Below are 22,990 nucleotides of genomic sequence, written 5' to 3'. Positions count from 1 at the left end.
TTTGCTCTTACAAATTCATCCACTCGTTGCTCTATCAGTTAACCTCAACAGGAAGCTCCTTTGCTATAAATATATGACCTATTATCTTCTACTGTATTGTAACACAAAAAAATGAGGATCTGGATCAGCATAAACTATACCTGTACTTATTTCAATATATTTTGCTCTTACAAATTCATCCACTCGTTGCTCTATCAGTTAACCTCAACAGGAAGCTTCTTTGCTATAAATATATGACCTATTATCTTCTACTGTATTGTAACACAAAAAAATGAGGATCTGGATCAGCATAAACTATACCTGTACTTATTTCAATATATTTTGCTCTTACAAATTCATCCACTCGTTGCTCTATCAGTTAACCTCAACAGGAAAGTCCTTTGCTATAAATACATGACATATTACCTTCTACTGTATTGTAACACTGTAAGAATGAGGATCTGGGCCAGCATGCACTATACCTATACTTATTTCAATATATTTTTCTCTTGCAAATTCATCCACTCGTTGCTCTGTCAGTTAACCTCAACACTAACAACATTTTTCAGTTGATTCGTCAACGCCGTCCCAAAATTCTGCGTCGAATCACTGTGCAGCCACGCGCCTAACGTTACGCACGTTCGATCGTTGTTACAAAATAACTGGCAGGAGAAAAATATCGTGGAATGGAAGGACAAGGACGAAGAAACGATTGGCAAAACTTCTCGCGGGTATCGCGTGTCGAGACCACCATCAAACTCACCCGCAACGAACATGCGAACCCATATACATACTCGTGCAGTTGCTGGCGTATCTTGGATGCGGCGCGACACTTATAAAGGCAAGCAATGCTAATTCAAACAAAGTTATCGTTCGGTAGATATATATTTAATTCTTTTCTCATTTACATACGAGTACGGTGGCGACTCGCCAGCCTCACAATGTGCCATTGTCGAGGACCTCTGCTTGAATGGACAAGGACCATCGAGACCGCGTTTCCAGGTGGCGATAATTCTCCTAGATGAAATTAAGCACAGCCTACGCGCCACACGAACGCAATCAGATTTATCTGGATTCATTTCAGGCGAAATCAAAATCAACTGGTTATCGTGATACCTGCTCGTAATTAACTTCTTGGAAGCAACGTGAAGAAGAGTATTAGGTTGTCCGAAAAGTTCCTTTCGTTCCACAAGGAAATTACGTGTGATGCATTTTCTTGTATTAATAGACATAACATTAATAGACATAAACGTTTGACAGTTTAGGTTTCACGTTTCTATAAAGGTGTTGTAAAAGACATGTTCGTGAGAGGAAGACACCTTTGCAAACGAGTAAAGAAACACTTGTACGCGTTTGCATATAGTTTCCAAGTTATTCCAATTGATTATAGTTTCTTGTTATGACGTGGAAGTCGAATACTGTTAGGTTAGGGTTGTCCGGAAAGTTTCTTTCGTTCTACAATATGAGAAGATAATAGTTGCACATTCTTGTTCTGTATTATTTTATCGAGTCATGTACGATATATTTTGTTCTATTGCTACAATACGTTGTGCATCTATTGTATCCTTATGAAACGGAAGAAACTCTTGGAACAACCTAATAATTTTCAATATCCAATCTTCAATATAACCTCATTGTGTACAGGACGTTTCATTCAATATTTCGCTTACTTTCGGCGAGAGAGAAATTGCATTAGGACAATCGTCAAAATTTAATCGGAATAGTGAAAATTCTCTTTGAGGTACCTTTTCAGCCATTTTTCAAGACCATTAACATTTCTTAAGTGCAATCACGTACGTATTTTAATTATTTATGTTTTTTTTAGGAATTCACAAATCGCAACCGATATCTCATTCTGATCATCGGTTTTCATCACTAACCAAACAATGGACAAAAATGAGCTGAGAATTTTGCACGTAACTGTATACTTGTATTCCTAACCTACAATTCGAACAGCGACAGTTGGTTTTGATACAATGTCAGGAAAAAGTAAACAAGCATATTGGTAGAAATTTGCTCGATATTTTTGCTGAGGCAAACGCAACTCTGAAGTAAGGACAAAAATGACCCGAAATCCGCACTGGGACTAAGATAAGCGAAATATGTATGCTGTGTATGAATTTTAACTGGAACATGCTACGTCTGTAATTATGAGAAAATGGGTTGCCATGATATATTAGCTGCAGTTAAGATATTATTAACTGCGGAACGTCTTCTTTCCAGACATTTTGGAAATCGCCGAAGAATAGTCGTCCCGCTGCGCCCAAGTTTACCATTTTTCACGGCAGACAAAAGGTCTCTTTTGTCGGTGAATTGCACTTTGCTTTTTCGTTGGCACGAGCTGTTAAATGGTTCAGGATAGCTTCGGAGAAAGCTACTGAATTTGCGTCGGGTCTTGTTATACCCGACAATGGCTGCAATCATCGTGTCTGTGAGGCGGATTATGGGCATAAAGTGTGTTGAGAAGGGGAGAGTGCCATTTTGTAGCTGAGAACGAGGAATTTGGGAAGAATAAGGATACAGCGTTTACATTCTTCTTCTTCTTCTTGTCTTCTCTCAGGATCTCACTCGAAGATATTTCCAAATCAGAATTGTACAATCTTTAACGTTGATGGAAGATCTATGAAAATACAGTATACATATATTTAATATGCAAAATATACAAAAAAAATATGAAAGCAGAGTATCTGAATATTTAGAAGATGATACACAAATCTTTGTGTATAGAGATGCCATTTTTTAGTTCACAAAAATATGAATTTAACCTTTATGCAAATTCATATTTTTTACAAACTAAAAAAAAAGGTATCTCCACATAGACATTTGCTTGTACATATTTTGTATGTTTTTGTATATTTTGTAACATATCATAGAAACTTTGAAAATTACAAATTACAAATTTCAAATTGTAAATTATTATCTATTTCAATATTTTATTTAGATTGCAACGATCAATCTGCAAGCTTCTAACATTCAGATAAATAATTTTATTTCATCTCTCTGTTAACTCGAAGTTATTTATCAGAAAGCCCCTAACCGGATAAAATTTTCCAAAAAGCAGGTCGGGTCCGTACATCTTCCAAATTGCTCCTGTTCGTTCTTCTATTTCCCATTTAGTCAAGGTCTACGAGCACCTTGTACGAGAGAAGCTTCATCGGATGTGCGAAAAGTGAAAGGAAAATTGAACGTGGAAAGATGGTGTGTACACGGTGGAACAAAATAGCGTGAAGCCTGGATTATCTGCTACACCCTCGTTGGAGTGCCTCGTGTAGACTTGGAGATTCATCCTGATAAGAATTTCCATGCTGCGGCAAGTATCTCGTTAAAATACAAGCTCTACACCTGTACAGCAGCAGTGGACTACTACAGTGAACTACTACATCTCACTGAGGCGAGGAAAGTGCTGAAACCTCGTAATGGAACTAGTTGAACGTAAATCTACGAGCTAGAAAATTCTGAAACCTCGTAATGCAGCTACTTAAATGTAAATGTACAAGCTTGAAAGTTGGTAAATATAGGAACAAATATGAATAAAAATAGATAAATATGTTGGATATTATTATTATAGGTTATAAGTAGCTATAAATGTAATTAATTATTATTCCAAGTATTTATTTGTTTGTGTTTTAAAAAATCGCAATTCGGTGCGGTTTGTATTCTGTGAATTTTAATCGATTCTCCAATGTTTCCACTTTATTTCTCATTTTTCACCGATCCTTTGCAACAGCTGACGCCATTTTCTTAACCTAATTGCAACTTTGTAGATGTTCAGAATTCTGACAGAACTCAGAATTACTAATGTTGAAATAATTCAAGAAAAACTATAAATCTTCATTTATATATATTCGTGATCTTAAAAGACAGCTATCACCCAGAAAATAGAATTTAGAGAAAAAAATATTCTAAATAAGGAGAGGTGCATACTATTGTGCCCTTGAATATAAATTATGTTTTGGGTTACAAGGATTAGGAACAAAGGAAGTAATAAGTAGATTTCTATCTATGTTCCTTGTAACCTTTAGTTAGAGCTATAAGGTTAACTTTTTTGATCATGTTCTTTTACTATAAATACATGAACGTGCTCCCTATTTTTCTATTGTATTGTAACACTAAGAGAGTAAGGATTTGCATCAGCATAAACTGATACATTCTACTTATACTTATACCTTTATTTATTTCAGTATATTTTTCTATTGAAAATTCATCCACTTGTTCTTCTATCAGTCAACCCTAACAATTAATAACAGAATTAACCACCTAATTTTCTTCTTTCTTTTTCTATATCTATTGGGTTGGCAACTAAGTGATTACGGATTTTGTCATTAGATGGTAATGGATACAAGCCTGATAAGTAACACAATAACACATTATAGGATACAAGTTAAGTTAAGTTAAGTTATAGGATAAACGTTAACAAGTGATAAGAACGACAACTAATATCAGGTGATCACCTATTGTCCAGATTGTATTGATGAGCCACATTTATGTTTAAAGTGTTTTAACACATTGCACCGTTAGATGCAAGATTTGTTCTCATTTTCTTCTCATTGATGTTCTAATAGAAATGTCTAATTGTTCAATGGGGTACTTTTTATTTCAAAGTATCTTCTATTTATCGGTTATATTCAAAATTCCCTAACTGTCAATTTTCATGCAATTTTTACAGTTGGAAGAAGTTCAAACGCTCTGGTTACCAATGACAACCGTGGCGTCATAGGAGAAACCCTGGCGGGTCATATATGACCAACGTGGCAGTTAAAGTGTTAACTTGGGCCACGGCAAACAAGCGCGACTTCATACGCAGACTACCTTGAGGGAAACGCTGCGAATCGTCCGGTCCTGGCTGGATTTATGATTTCGATTCGGGTTAACCACGGAGATGTATCACGGCGTGGCCTTGGTCGGTCTCTGCTCTGGCCATATCGCTTTTCGTCATGGCCCGCGGTGCGTCTACGGACCACCGACGTCGTCGCAATTAGTAAGTCGGATATCCTTCCCCCTTGTTCTCTCGCTCCTATTCACCTTAACATTGTGCCCTTCTCTCAGTCGTGTTCTAGTTGTCCACGTCCTCTTTTTCTACCTGTGCCTCTTTCTTTCTCCTTATTCGTGGCATCGGTCGCTCGTTTCAGTCCCGTACGCCGTATCTGTTTGTCGAGTAATTTGCCGATGAAGTCGCAGAATAAATACCTTCGATTGTAGAAAAACTTAATCAATTCGTCAGCCATCCGTTTCAGTCTCGTATACCGTACACGTTTGCCGAGAGTAATTTGCCGATGAAGTTGGAGGCTCAACACGTTGTTCCCGTTTGTCGAGTAACTCTCTGACCAAGTTCAAGCGTTCACTTTAACTACTCGAAGATAGCATCCCGCTGGGAGTAGCCATCCACAATGTTATTTAGCAATTAGGTTAGAAAAATTTACCAAATGTCCAGCTGGACAAATTGTAAAGTACAAAAATAATAATAATAATAATAATAAAAGAGAAAACTTTGAGTGCTTAAAATAGACAAACTGGAAGATAGTATCCAGCTGAGGGTAGCCATCCACAATGTTACTTAGCAATTAGGTTAGAAAAATTTACCAAATGTCCAGCTGGACAAATTGTAAAGTACAAATTAAATAATAATAATAATAATAATAATAATAATAATAAAAGAGAAAAGTTTGAGTGCTTAAAATAGACGAATTGGAAGATAGTATCCCACTGGGGGTAGCCATCCACAATGTTACTTAACAATTAGGTTAGAAAAATTTACCAAATATCCAGATGGACAAATTATAAAGTACAAATGACGAAGTCCCGAAATAAATACCTTTGATTTTAAAAAACTGAATCAATTCATCAATCTCCACTACGCCGTACCTGCTTGACCACTCATTTTCTCACGAAGTTCAAGGTTCAGTATGCTATGTGTGTTTGTAGAGCAATTTGCCGCTGAAATTCAAGGTTAATATCCCTAGCATTCAACCCTTTACTCTCCACCTATCAGTGCCTTAGTGTGCAGACACTGATAGTGTGCAAATTATTGTTCAATTTTGTTCCAATTTAGAAACCTAAATATATTTTTCGAACATAATAATTTCTGTTTAAAAAATAAATAGCTTCGAGTGAAAAAACCTCGATCAATTCATCAATTCGCCATTTTAGCCACCAGTACGCCGTATCTGTTTCCTGAGTATTCTGCTGATGAAGTTCAAGGTTCAGTATGCCGTGTTCCGTCGTTGAGTAATTTACTGATGAAGTTCAAGGTTCGATGTGCCGTATATGTTTGGTGAAGTTGAAGGTTAATATCCGCAGCGTGTAAACCTTTAAGCTCCGCTATAGCAGCGCCATGGCGATATTGATAACCTGCAAACTGGTTTCAATTCGTGGACGTTCACGTAAAATAAGTACTGTCATTAAAAAAAAAAAAAAAACTCAATCGATTGATCGGCATTTCGATTCGATCTCGTATACCGTACAGTGTCTGATAATTTGCTGACGAAGTGTAAGGTTAATATCCGCAGCGTTTAGACCTTTGCGCTCCATTGCAGACAGCGTCTCAGCGATATTGATAACGTTCAAATTGGTTTCAATTCATAGACATTCACACGAAGCAAATGCTTCTACTTTTTAAAAACTCGATCAATTCATCAATCCCGCAGTTCAGTCCGCAGTATGCCGTATCTGCTCGACGAGTAATTCACCGATAAAGTTCAAGGTTAATATCCGCAACGTTTAACCCGTTGTACTTGACTAGAGCAACGTCTTGGCGAGATTAATAGAGCGCAAATTGCTTTTCTTTCGATTCGTAGACATTTCTATTAAATAAGTACTGGCGATTTCAAAAATATCAATCAGTTCGTCGACGTCGATTACGCGTCTGTCGAATAACTGGCTGACGAAGTGCAAGGTTAATATCCGCAGCGTTTAACCCTTTGCACTCCACTACAGCAGTGTCTAGGCGACGTTAATAGCACGCAAATCGGTTCGCACATTGGTTTTCTCTCGGTTCATACTGTACGATCTTTACTACAATTAGTTTATTTACAATAAATGGATTAAACGGATGTTGAGGTTAGGTTAACGATGGTTGCTTAACGCGAACTAATCACAATAACGTATTATAATTAAGACAACTAGATAGTTAATTTGCAACTCTCGTCACCACGGATACAACGCCCTCTCTCACGCGGACCACACACTCTCGACAACGCTAGCAACACACTCTGGACAACGTAATTCGCACTCCTCGACTTCTCGATTTACACTCTATGACTTCTCAACTAACACTCTCTGACTTCTCAACTAACACTGACTGTTAATTTGTCTTTGTCCCTTAGCATGCTTTGTCTTTTGTCTAAGCCCCACCGCGCACGTGTTCCGCAACCGCTCATGGCCAGGGTCACGCAGGCCTTTTCCGCGAAACTGTTCGATTGAAGGACCGACGATACATTGTTGGGCCTGTCGGCACTTCGGCTTTCTCACGACATTGTTTATAGTTCGCCCGATATCTCTTAGGCCTTTCGTCCACGACACTGCAATACTAACTTACATGAAATAAGTATCTTTGATTCGGAAAATCTGAATCAGTTCATCGGTGTTTTTGTTTCAGTTTTGTATGTTGTACACGTCTTGTAAATAATTTGCTGAACATGTTCAAGGTTAATACGCGCAGCGTTTCATCCTTTGTATTTCATTATAGTAGTGTGTGGACGATAATGTGCAAATTATTATTTGCTTCATTTTCGACTCATAGTTATTTATGCCTTTTTCCAAAATAAATATGATGCTTTCGGTTTCGAAAAAGTTGCGACGTTTCGTTTTGAAATTACTGTACGTGGTATAAGATTATGTTTATTTACACGAGGGCAGTGAAATTAGTGCAGTGGCGTATTAAGGAAGTAAATGTTATATCGTGTGCGTAAAACCGCGGTGTGATAGCGATTGCGGAAGCGGAAATTGTGTATAGTAATAACGTCCAATTTTCATAGAATAATTTTCAGTCGTAAAAAGAAACAAAGAACACGCTACATCACTTCGTTTTATATTCTGCGTGTCATCGTCATTACGGAACTATCTAACTCTTTTTTTTTTTGTAAATAATTCTTCCGTAAAAGCCTTTCACGACGCGGAAGATAATTAAATACTTCGTTTTTCTTGGTACAACGTACGTATTATATATAGAAACATAAATTACTATTGCTATTTATTGCTTTCTCTTACATTTTAATTATTTCAAAGTGGTTAAATATATATTGCGAAAGTGCAGGATATTTAATCTTACTATGTACTTGTAAAATGATTTACCACTGACACTGTGTACGCTATAAAGACGTAAAAAGGTATTCTAATTACTATACTGTCTTATCTTGTTTAATTTATATAATACACAATAATAATATACCATGGAGGAAAGTTACTCAACCATTAAATTAGTTTTCAAAGTGTAACGGATGAAGGTTGTAGAACTAAACCTGCTAACATCTCCTCAGTTGTTAATGTGACCATTATATTAACATTAAAGAAAATTAATAAATGTTTCGACCGAAGATAAACTACGATTCATTAGCTCTAGTTATTATTTTCTAGTTATTGGGTTGGCAACTGTGTCATGTGTGTTATACAAAAAATTTACAAAACCCCATTAGCTAGTTTTACCGCTATGCTGCTGATAGATTATATGATAATAAAATATTAATGTTAATAAAAATACCAACGAAGTTTCAACGAGTTCCATATAACATTACATACGTATGTGTTACAAATTTTACAGAATAATCGTTCGAATACTTTCCGTGTAAATTAGCTGACGCATCTCCGTCGATAAAATTCGACATTGGAAGCCACCGAGAAGCTCGCACGAACAAGGCCGTAGAGAAAAAACACAACAGTTAACTGCTGCATGAACCTGTGAGATACGTTCAGCTCCAATTCTCACCGCCAGCGTAACCATTTAATTAACGCGTGACTCTGGCTCCGTGTAATCAGCCGATAATTACCAATCGTTGACCGATCACGGTACCGACCGAACCCGCCACGTCGATCGTATCTCTAACACAGGCGCGTATCGAGAGGGGAAACGAGGAAGAGGCAGGAAGAATGCGCCGAGTCAACCAAGATAATGACAATTGTTCGTCCGGAACGGAATTTGTAGAAGAATTGTCGGCTGGCCAACACCGGAAGTCCACGTCCCCATGGCGTTTCGGCGCCACACGGCCAGACAACAACGGCGGGCGTATCGTCGTAGATAATCCATCGACGAGAAGCACCGGTAGCTGTTCGTAGATGCAGATAGCCACAGGTTACGATCTTGTTCGTCCGTCTCTCTTGGTCTCAGCCAGCCGGTCTACACCCGTGATGAAGAGTAACGATTCGCCTTGTTACAATGGTAAAGGACGATCCTCTGTTGGAAGAGCCGCGCCTCCGATCCTTGGCATTAGTCATCTCTGCATTCGGCTTAACGATGATGTTGGACAATACCGGCAGACGGAAAACCGCAATCCTACAAAGTTCCTTTGAGGAGTAGAGGATATTGTAGGAATTGAAATAAGACTAGTTAGAAGGTTTTTGTGATGGTTGTTCGAATGTGTTGCTTTGTTCATGGCACCTAGTTTTACGATGTTTCGTCGGAGGAAATTTGTTAAAGATATTCTAGAAATTGATATACGTTAGTCTATATAGTTATGATGTTTGAAGTATATTTCTTATATTGTATTGTTGTACCTATAGTATGTTTTACGGTAGTATTAGTACACATGTATTAGCAGTATTAGTACACATGTTTATAGTTTCACAATGTTTCATTGGACAAACATCTTTATATGCGAAAGATATTCTAGAAATTGAAATATGGCTAGTTATAATGTTCTTTGAATTATCGAAGTGTTCCTTTATGTACAGCATGTAGTTTTACAATATTTCGTTGGACAAATACTATATAAGATATTGTAGAAATTAGTGTACTACTAGTTACCATATAATGTGTTTCTAATTAATCTTCGAACGCGTTCCTTTATCTATAGTATCTACTTTTACAATATTTCGTTGGACAAATACTATAGAAGATACTGCAGAAATTGATATACCACGTATATCTAGTTATTCTCTTTGAATTATTCTTGAATAATTATAATTCGGTAAGTGATTGCCTCAGACGGAAATTCATTAATAGTATTCATTAATCGTATCAAAACGATTTAGAGATGCCTTCGTTCAACAGGAAATTAACGTATATTTCTGCTTTCGTCTTCGTACACGTTTTAGTAACAGAGAAAATGAAATTGACGATACAGCGTAACATATCATTTTGATTATCTAACTTCGAAACAGTTATCTGACGATGATATAGAAAAATCGGTCGATAAGTAGTTGGAAATTTGTACCTAGACTCGACGTACGATCGAAATCAACAAAATCATTTTTAATCCTATTAAATTTAATTTGTCTAGTTACATTAACCATATGTATCTATCTTGTTTCTTTTTATGGATAATTTGCAACCTGTAGAGCGTTGGTAATCGTACAACTTTAATCGTTCGCGTTTGTGTAGAAACGGCCGTAATAAAAAGTTGAAAAGGCGAGAAGGAGAAGAGAATGTGCAATTCGATTACACGAAAACTGGTGATACTAATGATATGAGTTACTTTTACGCTCCCATAAAGTCCTGGACAATTTTATTCCAGACAGTTATCGATACTTTCTCAAGACGATGTACCGTTACGAATTATATTCCCTATTCGCGATATAAATATATATATATATCTACACGAATTACGTCGCAAGTAAGCTACCGGCGGTAAATGAATATCTTAATGCGATAACTGCAAATTGGCGGCGGTAAAAAAGAGGAGATTAAAGCCTCGTTTGGCCGGTAGAAGAGAAGAAAATGAATATATATTTGAAATGTAAGAATACCTCAGCTACGTTCGTCAATTATTGGTTGATTCGATTAACATGCATACCGCGTATTTTATGCAAACGCGCTAAAAGCGAATGAAATGATATTCATGTTAACGAATGATATATTAAATGATCGTATATTCAGTTTCCGTTTGATAGGTTGACGTACTTAAAATGGCAGAGAAAAATACCCATTATACAGGGTGTCTGCAAAATCATGATGCAAGCGGTCGGTTTCTCGACAAAAATTAATCGAAGAAAAAGAATAAGATTTTTTCGTTTAGGACTCCGTTTCTGAGAGAACTGAGTTTGAAAATCCATCAAAAACTCGTGTATTAACTACTAACTTTCTTAATCACTTCTTTCTATTTTGTTTCTGTTCGTGTCTGTATTATTATATATGAACAGTATCGTGATTTGCTATAATTCTTGCACGACATTGATTATTACTTTACTTTGTTCTCTGTTTAATTTGAATGGTTTCATAAATAAGGCAAATAATAAGGCCAGTACCTTTCTTAAGAATCGCTTCATTAACGAAGAAGCAAATTGTCCATATTTAATAACGTTTAATAATGCCTTGTTTAAGACACGAGCAGAAACACAAGTTCATAATTGGAAACGTGCAGTTAATGCACAAGTTAAAACGAAAACAAAAACACGTTATTCTTTCTTTCTCCACATATCCTTTCATTTACATTCACCACGCTCGTACCACGATTTCCGATTTCTTCTATATCAAATATATATCAGTTACAATAAAGACATTAATAACGTCAACACAGTCGAACGTGCTGCCCGTGTCTCGATAACTTCCTAACTTCTTCTTGAAAACTCTACCGAATCCCCAAAGCTGCGACCAAGCTAACTAACCACAATGTCTATCTCACAGTCATCGATCACGTCGGATTAAGATGTTGCACAGTCGCGTCTGCATTTTCCAGCGAATAATATTCGTAGCTCGTTACTGCTTTACTCATTACCGGTAAAGAGATCACGCGTCGAGCGATCTCCTGTCGCGAGCACGGTAGTAGTCGACCTCAAATTCAGCAAGTTATTGCAACCCAACAGTAACACGGCAGAAGGCGCATAGTATCGGCGATAGCCAGCTGCGGTATCGACGGGAGACCTTATTTTCGATGGTATCTGCGAAATAGAAACAAACGAATGGACGGACGGATGGACGGACGTGTATGCCGCATTCCGTGTTTATTATTTTGCCGGTGGGTGGTCTGGAGAAGTCGAGAGCCGTCTTGGTGGCCGATAGCATCTCTCGTGTCTCTCATGTGCACGCACCGTTGAGCGCGGCCAACGCAGTGAACGAACGTGGCGCACCGAGTCGTCTTGCGTAAGGGAAGTAGTCGACTTCTCTTCTTCCCCCACGCCCATTCTCCATTCTCTCATCCCGAGAGTTTCTCCTTCTTCCATGTTTCGCCGGCTGGTTCGGCCTTCTCTTCTCTCTTTTTCCGTCTGGTTACGTCGCTCCTTACTTCATCGGCATCTATCCTTCTCCATGTTACTCTTCGTTCATTTCTTTTTCTTTTTCCCCGCCGTGCGTCGCTGGCGCACGTATTTTTTCGTCTTATTGTCGCTTATTGTTGCCCGATGTGTCCCCCTTCTTTATTTCCCTCGTGTATGACATCGGCGCCTCCTTTTGTCCTTGTCGACGTTTCGACGTTTTCTGCTTTTAAATCGATGGGTTTTTAGTGGCGTTCTTCATGTTAGGAGGCACAGGCGAAAGACCGGATCGTGCGTCGTTTTGCCGGCTTTCTTCTTACCTACGTTGGTCTTCATCTTTTTCTTAATTAAATATGTGCGTGCGTGCTTGGTTTTTACGTTGTCGCGATTTTTAAGCTCGCTAATGAAGAGCACGTAAGATAGATAAGAGGTGAGGAGAAAATAAAGTGGCGATGGAAGGACTCTTTTAATGGAGAAATATCCGGAATATCCATGGAATTATGAAACGAGTATTTCAGTCATGAAGATAATCCGCATAGCGATTATACGCTACTCTGCTAATTAGTTGTTATGGCGTCAATCTTCAACATGTTTTAATAGATACTTATGAACCGAGAAACGATGATTGTTCGTGTAAAAACTGGACGCCGATCATGGAATATCAATATTCGACGTATGCAAACGCGAAACGAAAAATCTATCTGCCCAGAGATTTTTGCAGGCCACTGCATATTTAAAAGACAGACAAGAACAGTAAAAGTCCTTTAAAATAATTAACGATGATATTAAACAGCAAGAGAAAAATACTTGTCATTATTACAGTAAAGAGCCATAAGAACAGCTATAAAATACAGTCTTCTGGCATTCATAAAATTCCATCATGGCAATCCAACACATCTAATTAAAGTCAATTTCGACCGAGAAAAATTCTTACTTTTTACGCTACTGTTCCAGAACAGTAACGTTTCATCGTAGATGAAAGCACACAGTAGGAAGCCTGTAGAGATGCAACCCGAACTGCAGCGGTGCACATTGCGGAAAATAGATCTACAGGGGACTGCGGTGCGCCAGTCGTGCGCTCTGTTTCATCCTGGTTGCGCGACTATCTCGCTCTCGCACTCATTAAGTCGATGCAGCGTCGGCAAAGATCAAAGCTCGTCTTCTACGGAGGACCGCTTAATACTGGGTGGCGAGTTAAGAGTGTCGTAAAAATTATTAACGGTCCCTCCGCACGCTGTGCCTTATCGCCAGATCGGCAACTGCAGTAGGATGTATGTATTCGTCGAAACCGCCACCATAATATGCAATGACATTTCCACTCCTTTTTCGTTCTGCTTCGTGCCCTTAATTCGTATCCGAGACTTCGTACTCACGAAATTTATTCCCTCGTCGATCAACTAATTTCTCTTTCATTGAAGATTTATGAATGTATCGGAGGTTCGTCGTGTGGAACTTTCGAAACAGTGAGAAACAACCAAGCAATAACCGATCTTTGGTTAAACGTCTATAAATTAAAACGAAAGAAAAGCAACTAGAGGCAGGATTTAATTAATGTCCTACGATATATTAATTTACGATTATCGATGCTCGGAAAGAAGTTAATGGTGGATCGTTTAAAAGCTTGTGAAGGTTTCCGTACAAAAGCCTGATAAACACAGCGGTAATTTCGCAACGCGAGAAGAACAGGTCGACCACCCGTTTTATTTCTACGTGGCGCTGCGTCGCTTGTATCACGCGCGGATATTATGTTACTGTTACGCAAACAACGAACGTCGGTGCTCCTTTGCACCGCTTTCGGGCTAACACGAACCGATACTTGCCATTTGATTTTTCGTTTCAATATTATCCGAAATTAATATTTCCTAATCGATAAGCGCCAACTCTCTCGCCGTTGACATTAATGGGAAGTCCTTATGGCGTTGTTGTATCAATCTCCTGTTCGAAGCTTCGAGACAGTCAACGAAAACTGCCACAAGGTCCCTGGAATCGGAGAAGAAAATAAAAAAGCAACGACCGTCCGTATCAGAATCGAAAATTGTCTCGTATTTGGTGGAACAGGGTGTCGGGCTCGGCATCGCGGTGGGTGGTCTCGTATTTATACATTACCTTTTTCGATCTGCCAGTTTGTTTCGCTCTCTCCTTCTCCCTCTTATTTAATTTTCTCCGTTTGCTGCCTCTCTTTCGCTCTCGCCGCTCTCCTTTTCTGTCCTTCTTTTCACACTGGCTCCTCACTACACACGAGCCCCGTACACGTGTGTAGGAATGTCGAGCGCGTGTGAGACTGTCCAATGAACGTTGAGGCGTGCAACACGCGCGTGCAAGCAACAGGCGTGCACGCACACACGCAAAGCCAAGCACGGGAGTGGTGTACGACGCCTAATGAAGTCGCATCGTTATGCAGATATTATGAAGACAGGTTAATAAGTTAATCGTCCGGTGTAACGTTCTTCCCCGTGGCTTAATGAACGCATTCAAAACAGTTGCCCTCTTCTCTTCTTTACCTGGCATATTCGCCTTATTGTTAGTTTTCTACGTGACTTATCGTCCTTGAAAATGTATCGGAGAGTTTGGCACACAAGCGTTTGATTATAGTACATAGACAGTATACATATGCACAAGTACAGAAGTATTGAAGATATAAAAAAAAAGTTCGAAGAAGTTGGTCATAATTTATAAATCAATACGCGACAAAATGTAATGGACGAAATTATTAAAATCGTACGTATCGTTCGCAAAAAACGTTTGATTCGATTACACATGCAGCAGATAACAATAATAATAAGGGAGGACGCAGTCGAACCCTATAGTTGCGGCCGCCAATCAAATCATAACCAGTGGCAGGGGAGACGCGTATAATCAATTATGCAGATTCGCTTCAGTGGCGGTGGTGAAGAGACGGTGGCCGGTGAAGCAGTAAACTGCTGTATTTCCGGTCCCGATTAATATTGCCGAGAGCAGCAACGATTCCGATCTCCAGAGGCCCGTAAGGGAGTCGTGTTTACGTTCGAGTACATCGGTGGCCCTCTTCCGCTCGTCTTCAACTCTCCACCGCACGTCGGCCGCGTACACTGCGCTTCATGAATCGCTCGGGCCTTCTCTACTAACACAGAATGCGACAAGCGTATACAAAAGTCCTCAAGACCGTGTGGAGGCAATGACAAGGAAAGAGTAATCGAGAGAGGAGTCGGAGAAGAAAGAAGGAGATGCTGCGGCGATCTGTAAGCGGCGTTATGTGTCTCGTGCGTGTCACGTAGTCACTGCCATGTGTGGGTAATGTTTTTGCTCGAGGGGAAATGGTACCGCGTGTGTGGTCCTGCGTCGAGCCCCCTGCACCCCTTCTGATGGCACATCGCCGTATCCTAGCAACGTAGAACGCCACGCCGATTCAGCCAATCGCGAACGAGTTCCGATCACTTCGGCCAAACTCGGCTCATTTCGGCTCCGACGTCATCGTTACCTGCAGTGACGTATCGCTCTGCCGCGAAAATTGGGATATACGATAAGTCTCTCACGATGAATCGTAATTTGTTTAAAGTTTTTCGCATTATTCATTCATGATAGTGTAAACGAAACGTATATGATGTAAAAGGTATTGATACGTACTTTGATTAGAAAACAAAATTGGTATAGGATTTTGTGTCAGGATATACGGCGAGGAGATAATTTTCAAATGTTATACTTAACAGAAATACGAGCAACTTGTGCGATTAATTTAGATTAGTTAGAAGTTGTTTCGAGGTTTATAAATAATAATATAGGTAAGCGTGTATATAAAACGTTATATCGCTATTGTCACGTCGATTACGGATGGAAATTGTCTTCGTAATTTGTATTATCCGGCACTGTACCTTTTGAAATCGTTATTACAAAAAAATGCAGAATCATAAATTTGGTGGACGAGACCCAAAATTCATTGAAGCGTGCTCGTCGAATTACGGTCCTGAATGTTTGTGCAGCTCCGATCTCGGCGAGTGGCGCTGTTGGAGGGGGGCCGTCAACTATGGCCGGCGCTGAAGGCAGGCCACGAAAGAAATGTGGCACCGCATTTCGCTTAGTACGGACTTAGACTGCTCTAAGTGGCGGTCGTGTACGCCGGTGTCCGACCACGACGACGTCGACGTCGTCGTTTTAGAACGCGTGACAGAGAGATAGCTAGACTTTAACGAGAGTTTCCAGCTGCCGTTGCTGAACTGTGGAACACTCTCGTACTCTCACGTCGCCTACGCCTCCTTGCGTAAACCGGATGCTCGTCACTGCCGCGTTTATACGAATTCGGTAGCCGTGGCGAATTTCCTCGAGCGTAGTGTGCATATTCGAACGAGATCTAACTGTGTCAAGTGACAACGATTGTGACAGTGACACCGAAGTGCGCGTGACTGCGTGCCATGCCAGTATTGTGCCGATAGAAAAGACACGGTGAATCGAATTGATCGTTAAACGTCGAGGCATACGCGTTTATTTTGCTTCTATGACACAGTGAGAGGCACGTGTGGTGCTAGAGCGTGACTGTTTCCCGCGAAAACGTTGTAGTACGATCGGGTAACATTCTTGCCCCGGTTGTCGCGTGATATTTCAAAACAAGCAAACTCGCGTGTGCGCCCTCGTGCTTGTCGGCGGTACTGTGAATCCCGCGAGAGGGAGATACAGAAGAGAGAGGGAGTACGAGGATCCCGCATGCAAGTAGAAAAAGCGAAACACAGGGATAAAGAAAGAGACAGAACGACGAGACGAATTGGTGAAGAGAGAGCAGTCACGTATTTACTCTTCTACGGTGGTACGAAGCTAACCTAAAAACCGATACTCGGTCCGTTTTGTGCGTATACCATCGATGGGCATGATACATCTGCGCATGCGCAGAAGAAATTGTGTGTACCTCGTGCGCGAATTTCGATTATCGTGCCCGTCGCATGTGTACGGTGTCGACGAATTGCGCGGTAAACAAGAAACACCGACTGAACGTGTGCTGTGACAAGTGTTTCTGGAAAGGTTCGTGCGAGAATTACGTGCAACCGCGGTTTCTAACGAGTGTGCAGAGTGGAATCGTTCCCTTTTCTTCCTTTCTCCATTTCTCTTTCGTGTTCGTGCCTTGTTCGTGTTTCATAAAACGTCCCGTGTCGCGTTCGGTAACGTTACAATATACGTGTAAGTCGAGAGAGGAGGAGAGCCGACGAAAAATCTGCCGGAAAGAAAAACGTCACATTGGAGGGGATTAAGATTAAAAATAATCATACTGTGGATTGTGCCGGGGCGAATGTATGACGGATCATGGTTTCTGCGTCCGGCCCTACAGGGATCCTAGCGGGACGCCCTTCTGGTTCTCAGTGCCTTCAAGGTTCGCAATCGTCGCAGAATGGATGTGCTACGAAAAATCACAGCGAGAAGAATGCCAAGACCGTGGAGAACGCGAAACAACGACACGAGTCGGATCTTTATATCAGGCCAAGCTGGACCGATGCGGCGATAGCGTTAGATCAGCTCGAGAAGGTAAGTTATCTTTTTGCCAACAACTTTTCTCTAGTTATTATTGCGTGATGATAATTTTCATATTCAAGGCGATATCGCGAGATAGAAGCAACTGTCACGTATAATAAAAATTAGAAGAAAAATACAGTAACGTTATAGGACATTATTAGCGATTGGAAAAACAAGATATTTCTCTACTCGAGGTAGTTCTCTGCTCAAAGTAATTTTCGTCCGTTCTACCTACGTTTTTTCGTTTGTTTTTTTACTCCCTGAAATGCTTCTCAAGCGCTCTATTATGTATTCCCTTCCTATAACTTCCATGCCGTTAAAATAGAAACGTAAAATCTCGCCGGCTATAGCGACCTTCCGTTGTTTTTGTAGTGGAAAACTGTTTCTTATAGCCGACAATACGCTATGAAAAAAATTCTTGCGTTTCAGAGTAATCCATGTACCGCAGAGAAACCATATATACTACGTACCATGCTATTAATCAAATACTAATCGTTATCAGGACATCTCTCATTGCCAATGATATAACGATATTATCAGTAATCATTGCCAGTAACCTCGAGAGAAACGATAGATTTCTCTTTAGAGAAAAGATAGATGCGTGTAGGTTATCGTATAATCTGCGGACCGGCGTAAAAAGAAGAGAATAAGCGGAGAGAGTAGTAAGTCTCGCGCACAGGCCCGACGGTTCTTAGGTCGACGTTCGAGTAGCGAGTGCTTTTCCTATCGTGAGCCATCTGATCGATGAGATACACGTTCTCTGCGGGTTATGCGGGCATCGGTGTCTCCGCGGAGGCTGCTTACGCTAACTAGACGCAGATAATACGCCACTCGTTTCGACCACCTCTAAGACGCGATAACAGCGAGATTTCTATCGGCTGTTCCACGATACCTGTGATTAACGATACGCAGCTCGCGTGTTCTATACATCGAGAGTTCCTCTCGGATTATATCGCTAATCGATTCTTCGTGTTCTATCCTAATGACGATCTTTAATTCGAGAATGAAAAGAAGCGTAATCGCGTTAAGAGTAATTGGACAAAGAAATGAAAGAATTTTTTTGGATTTTACTTTTGCATACATGCGAAGGAATTTGAGGAATTTAAATAGGACAATTATATGGTATCGTTTGTCGTTTCCTAACCTTCGAGTATAAAGTGCAATATTTGTCATTGTTTATCTGCATGAACGTAAAGATACTTCGACTTACAGATAGAGAAGAAAAGATTTCATTATAGTTTATTGTCTTTACATTTATACAATTATACTTTAGCATTGATACAAACTTACGAACTCTCGTTAAACGTTTCGCACGTAAATCGACCAGGTCGCCTGGGAAACGTATTAAGATTGTTGCCAACATAGAAAGTTACTAAAGTAGGACAATGTCACTAGAACGTATATTATCGCGTGTTGTCGCGTCTATCGTTTCGATTCGCTTCTCTAGGGCTACTTGGCCGTCCGCTTATCTAAAGAGTAGCCAGTGCGAACGCGTTGTTCGTTTCCGCATAAAGATATGAGACGCGTGGAAGGGAGCGGAGCGATGTAGCGACCGATGTTATCGTCCGAGCAAAGAGTTTATTTTATCCGGAAGAGTTTATCTAGAACAATGGTCCATGGCCACACGATGTTTCGTTGCACGTACCATAGGAGCCTACCCTTTCCACGAACGGCTGCTCTCTAAATTCTCCGCCAGCTAGCTGTAAACTTTCACACACGCGGGTGGTCTGCAGACGTGTTTTCCAAGGTGAGACCTTAGCGGCAGATGACGAAAGGAAGACATAAGAAAGGTTGTGAAGTGTAGATCGACGAAGGATCGACTTCCTGTCGAAAGAATACGCATCCCCCTTGTTTTCCAACGACACGAACCTCTGGGTTCCCTTAAAGAGGGAAAGAAAAAAAAAAAAAAGAAATCCCTCCTCAGACGATCTCCGGAGTGGTCTTGCGACACCGAGATCGCTCCCCGAGATCTTTCCATCTCGAACGTTAGACAGAATGTGCGCGGCACGTGAACCAGGCCCTATCACCTTTCGAAACATAGAACTGTAGAGCGGCGTTTCGACGACAGGCCCTTCCTACGGGTTTTCTAAGAAGCCTAAAACACACCCCCTGGTAGTAGCTGGTCGAACTTCGAACACTTTCTGTCACTCGTTCCACGTTTCAGCTCGCTGTCTCCTTGTCTAGCCTTCTCGTAATCTCCGCTTTCATCTAACTCTCCGATGGAACGAATGCAACGACTGAGAAATACCGTTGGGACGCTACTGGTAAATATATTAACGAAGGTAGCTGCTTGGACAGAGTAATTCATTTAGATGAGAAAGATAGCGTATGTCAGGGAAACGACACAGGTTCGTGTACAAGGTAGCCACCTTAAGGGAATAATTTAAATCAAAGTCATTTTACCGCAGAACATGTGTGGAAGGTTCTTCAAACGAATTTCTTTTTCGATAGCACAACGATTAGACTAATTTTTATGAAACATCGAAGGGGACCATTTCTTTCGAGGAATTATAAGATTCCATTTATGATAAAGGGAAATTAATCGGATAACTGGTGACGAGGTTAAAAACGAGGTTATTCTCGTTGTTTCTCTAACGAATATATTGGCGTGGCAACTAAGTTATTGCGGCTTTCGCCATTACCACCTAATGGCCGCCAAAGCCGCAACCACTTAGTTGCCAAGCCAATATATATTGTTTTTACTCTTTCGCTCTTGGTATATTGATTTTTCGCTTTTGTTTCATGAAGCTTAGACGAAGTATTCGTGTTGGAATTCTAGGAAGAACGCAGTGCACAAATAGAATTACGAATGCACATGATAAAGGTAACGTTTACGTATTTGGCAATTCGTTCGAGGAATATTCCAGTTGTATTTACGTAAGCGTATTTATTCCGCGTAGTATGGCGTGCAATAACGAAAACTGAACTTTGCAAATGAAACACAGTGTCGTTGTAATCTGAAGCGAAATAAGCATTTGGAAGATAAGATTATCGTTGCCTATATCAAATACCTATACAAATACATTTAATATTGTAACACTGTCTGCTTTGTAAACTGTCTTCTTTTGTTACGGTTTTATTCTCGTATCACTGTTGCACTATTTTTCTTTTTTTTTTTTTTTTTTTGACTAAGAAATCTTTTTATATTTAAGCGCAAGTACAGTTGAAATTTTCATTTAGCAAAAATAAAAAACTAAAATTTAGTTTACTCTTCTGAATAGATAAATACAATTGCGGTAGTTGATAGACCAAAGTAACATACTTATTTCTTGATAGTCTCATTCTCTAATAATTATCAGAATTATTATCTATCCAAGGATAATGCCGAGACGTTGTCTGTCGAAAGATTTCTTACTTTCTCGAAGCATGTATAATCAAGTATTATCATTCGCGATAGTAATTTTCGATACAACGTAATCTGGAAACAAATTATGTATCTCTGAACAACTCGTTTCTTTATGTAAATGCAGAGGAACGAAGAGCGTACATAAATCGCTGGCACTCATTTCATTGAAGAAACGAGTTCTATCGAATCGCCATATAGACGGTGAGATTATCTGGAACTATCGTAAAGTAAGAAACACCTCTTCTATTTTCACGTTTCTTCCGAGGATTCCAATTAACAATTTCTTCTGCTTTCCGTTGGGAACTAGTTTCTTCAACAGCTCCCACATATTCACGATAACTTAATGAACTTAAAAAGAAAAGAAAAAAAAAAGACTTATTTCATCATGGTGTTTTTCTCTACCGTTCATCATTTCTCTCTTATACTTCTGCTTTTCGATGGATCTATCAAAAGCTGCTATTCTCTGCTACTTTACTATTCCATTGGTGGAATAAAATTAAGGAAACGTATGCTGTTTCGCTAAAGAAATTTGGCTCAAAAGATTGTAGAATTTTTATGAGTTACACGTTTGCCATTTTTTATGATTTCTGTCTAAGATATTGTTGTGAATGACGGTTTAATATCTTTTCTACATATGTATAGAATTATTATATAACTTAGTTACATATAATTTTATATATGTGTAGTATCGTGGACCTGAAGTGTGTTGGGCGAATTATAAACATAAATAAAGATATAAGCATAGACACAAACATAGATACAAACATAAACATAGACCCAAACATAAACATGGACCCAAACATAAACATAAACATAGATATAAACATTAGACATAAACATAAACATAGACCCAAACATAAATATAAACATTAGACATAAACATAAACATAGACCCAAACATAAATATAAACATTAGACATAAACATAAACATAGACCCAAACATAAATATAAACATTAGACATAAACATAAACATAGACCCAAACATAAATATAAACATTAGACATAAACATAAACATAGACCCAAACATAAATATAAACATTAGACATAAACATAAACATAGACCCAAACATAAATATAAACATTAGACATAAACATAAACATAGACCCAAACATAAATATAAACATTAGACATAAACATAAACATAGACCCAAACATAAATATAAACATTAGACATAAACATAAACATAGACCCAAACATAAATATAAACATTAGACATAAACATAAACATAGACCCAAACATAAATATAAACATTAGACATAAACATAAACATAGACCCAAACATAAATATAAACATTAGACATAAACATAAACATAGACCCAAACATAAATATAAACATTAGACATAAACATAAACATAGACCCAAACATAAATATAAACATTAGACATAAACATAAACATAGACCCAAACATAAATATAAACATTAGACATAAACATAAACATAGACCCAAACATAAATATAAACATTAGACATAAACATAAACATAGACCCAAACATAAATATAAACATTAGACATAAACATAAACAGAGAGCCAAACATAAATATAAACATTAGACATAAACATAAACATAGACCCAAACATAAATATAAACATTAGACATAAACATAAACATAGACCCAAACATAAATATAAACATTAGACATAAACATAAACATAGACCCAAACATAAATATAAACATTAGACATAAACATAAACATAGACCCAAACATAAATATAAACATTAGACATAAACATAAACATAGACCCAAACATAAATATAAACATTAGACATAAACATAAACATAGACCCAAACATAAATATAAACATTAGACATAAACATAAACAGAGAGCCAAACATGAATATC

At 39.0% G+C, this 22,990-nt stretch overlaps 1 protein-coding gene and 1 long non-coding RNA gene across 3 annotated transcripts in view; one reads left to right on the top strand and one right to left on the bottom strand.

The window, feature by feature from the left end:
• Positions 1-7,295: 7,295 nt before the first annotated feature.
• On the bottom strand, positions 7,296-15,282 carry LOC117151877. Its single transcript, XR_004462032.1, has 2 exons — positions 11,374-15,282; positions 7,296-9,463 (listed from the first exon to the last, which is right to left on the bottom strand). It is a non-coding gene; the product is annotated as an uncharacterized LOC117151877 (long non-coding RNA).
• Positions 15,283-16,365: 1,083 nt separating this feature from the next.
• The window catches only part of LOC100746542 (protein patched-like), a 64,690-nt gene continuing 58,065 nt past the window's right edge, over positions 16,366-22,990 (top strand). Inside the window, exon 1 of one of the 2 annotated variants that reach the window (XM_024368982.2) lies at positions 16,366-17,802. In XM_024368982.2, the coding sequence (XP_024224750.1) occupies positions 17,584-17,802 (219 nt within the window). In that variant the 5' untranslated portion in view covers positions 16,366-17,583. The remainder of the gene's footprint in view (positions 17,803-22,990) is intronic. The other variant, XM_003491063.4, reaches the window with a different exon arrangement.

Source organism: Bombus impatiens, unplaced genomic scaffold, assembly GCF_000188095.3.
Source record: "Bombus impatiens unplaced genomic scaffold, BIMP_2.2 scf_0501, whole genome shotgun sequence".
In the NCBI taxonomy this organism is placed as follows: Eukaryota; Metazoa; Arthropoda; class Insecta; order Hymenoptera; family Apidae; genus Bombus; species Bombus impatiens.
This window is presented reverse-complemented; position numbering and strand designations above follow the sequence as displayed.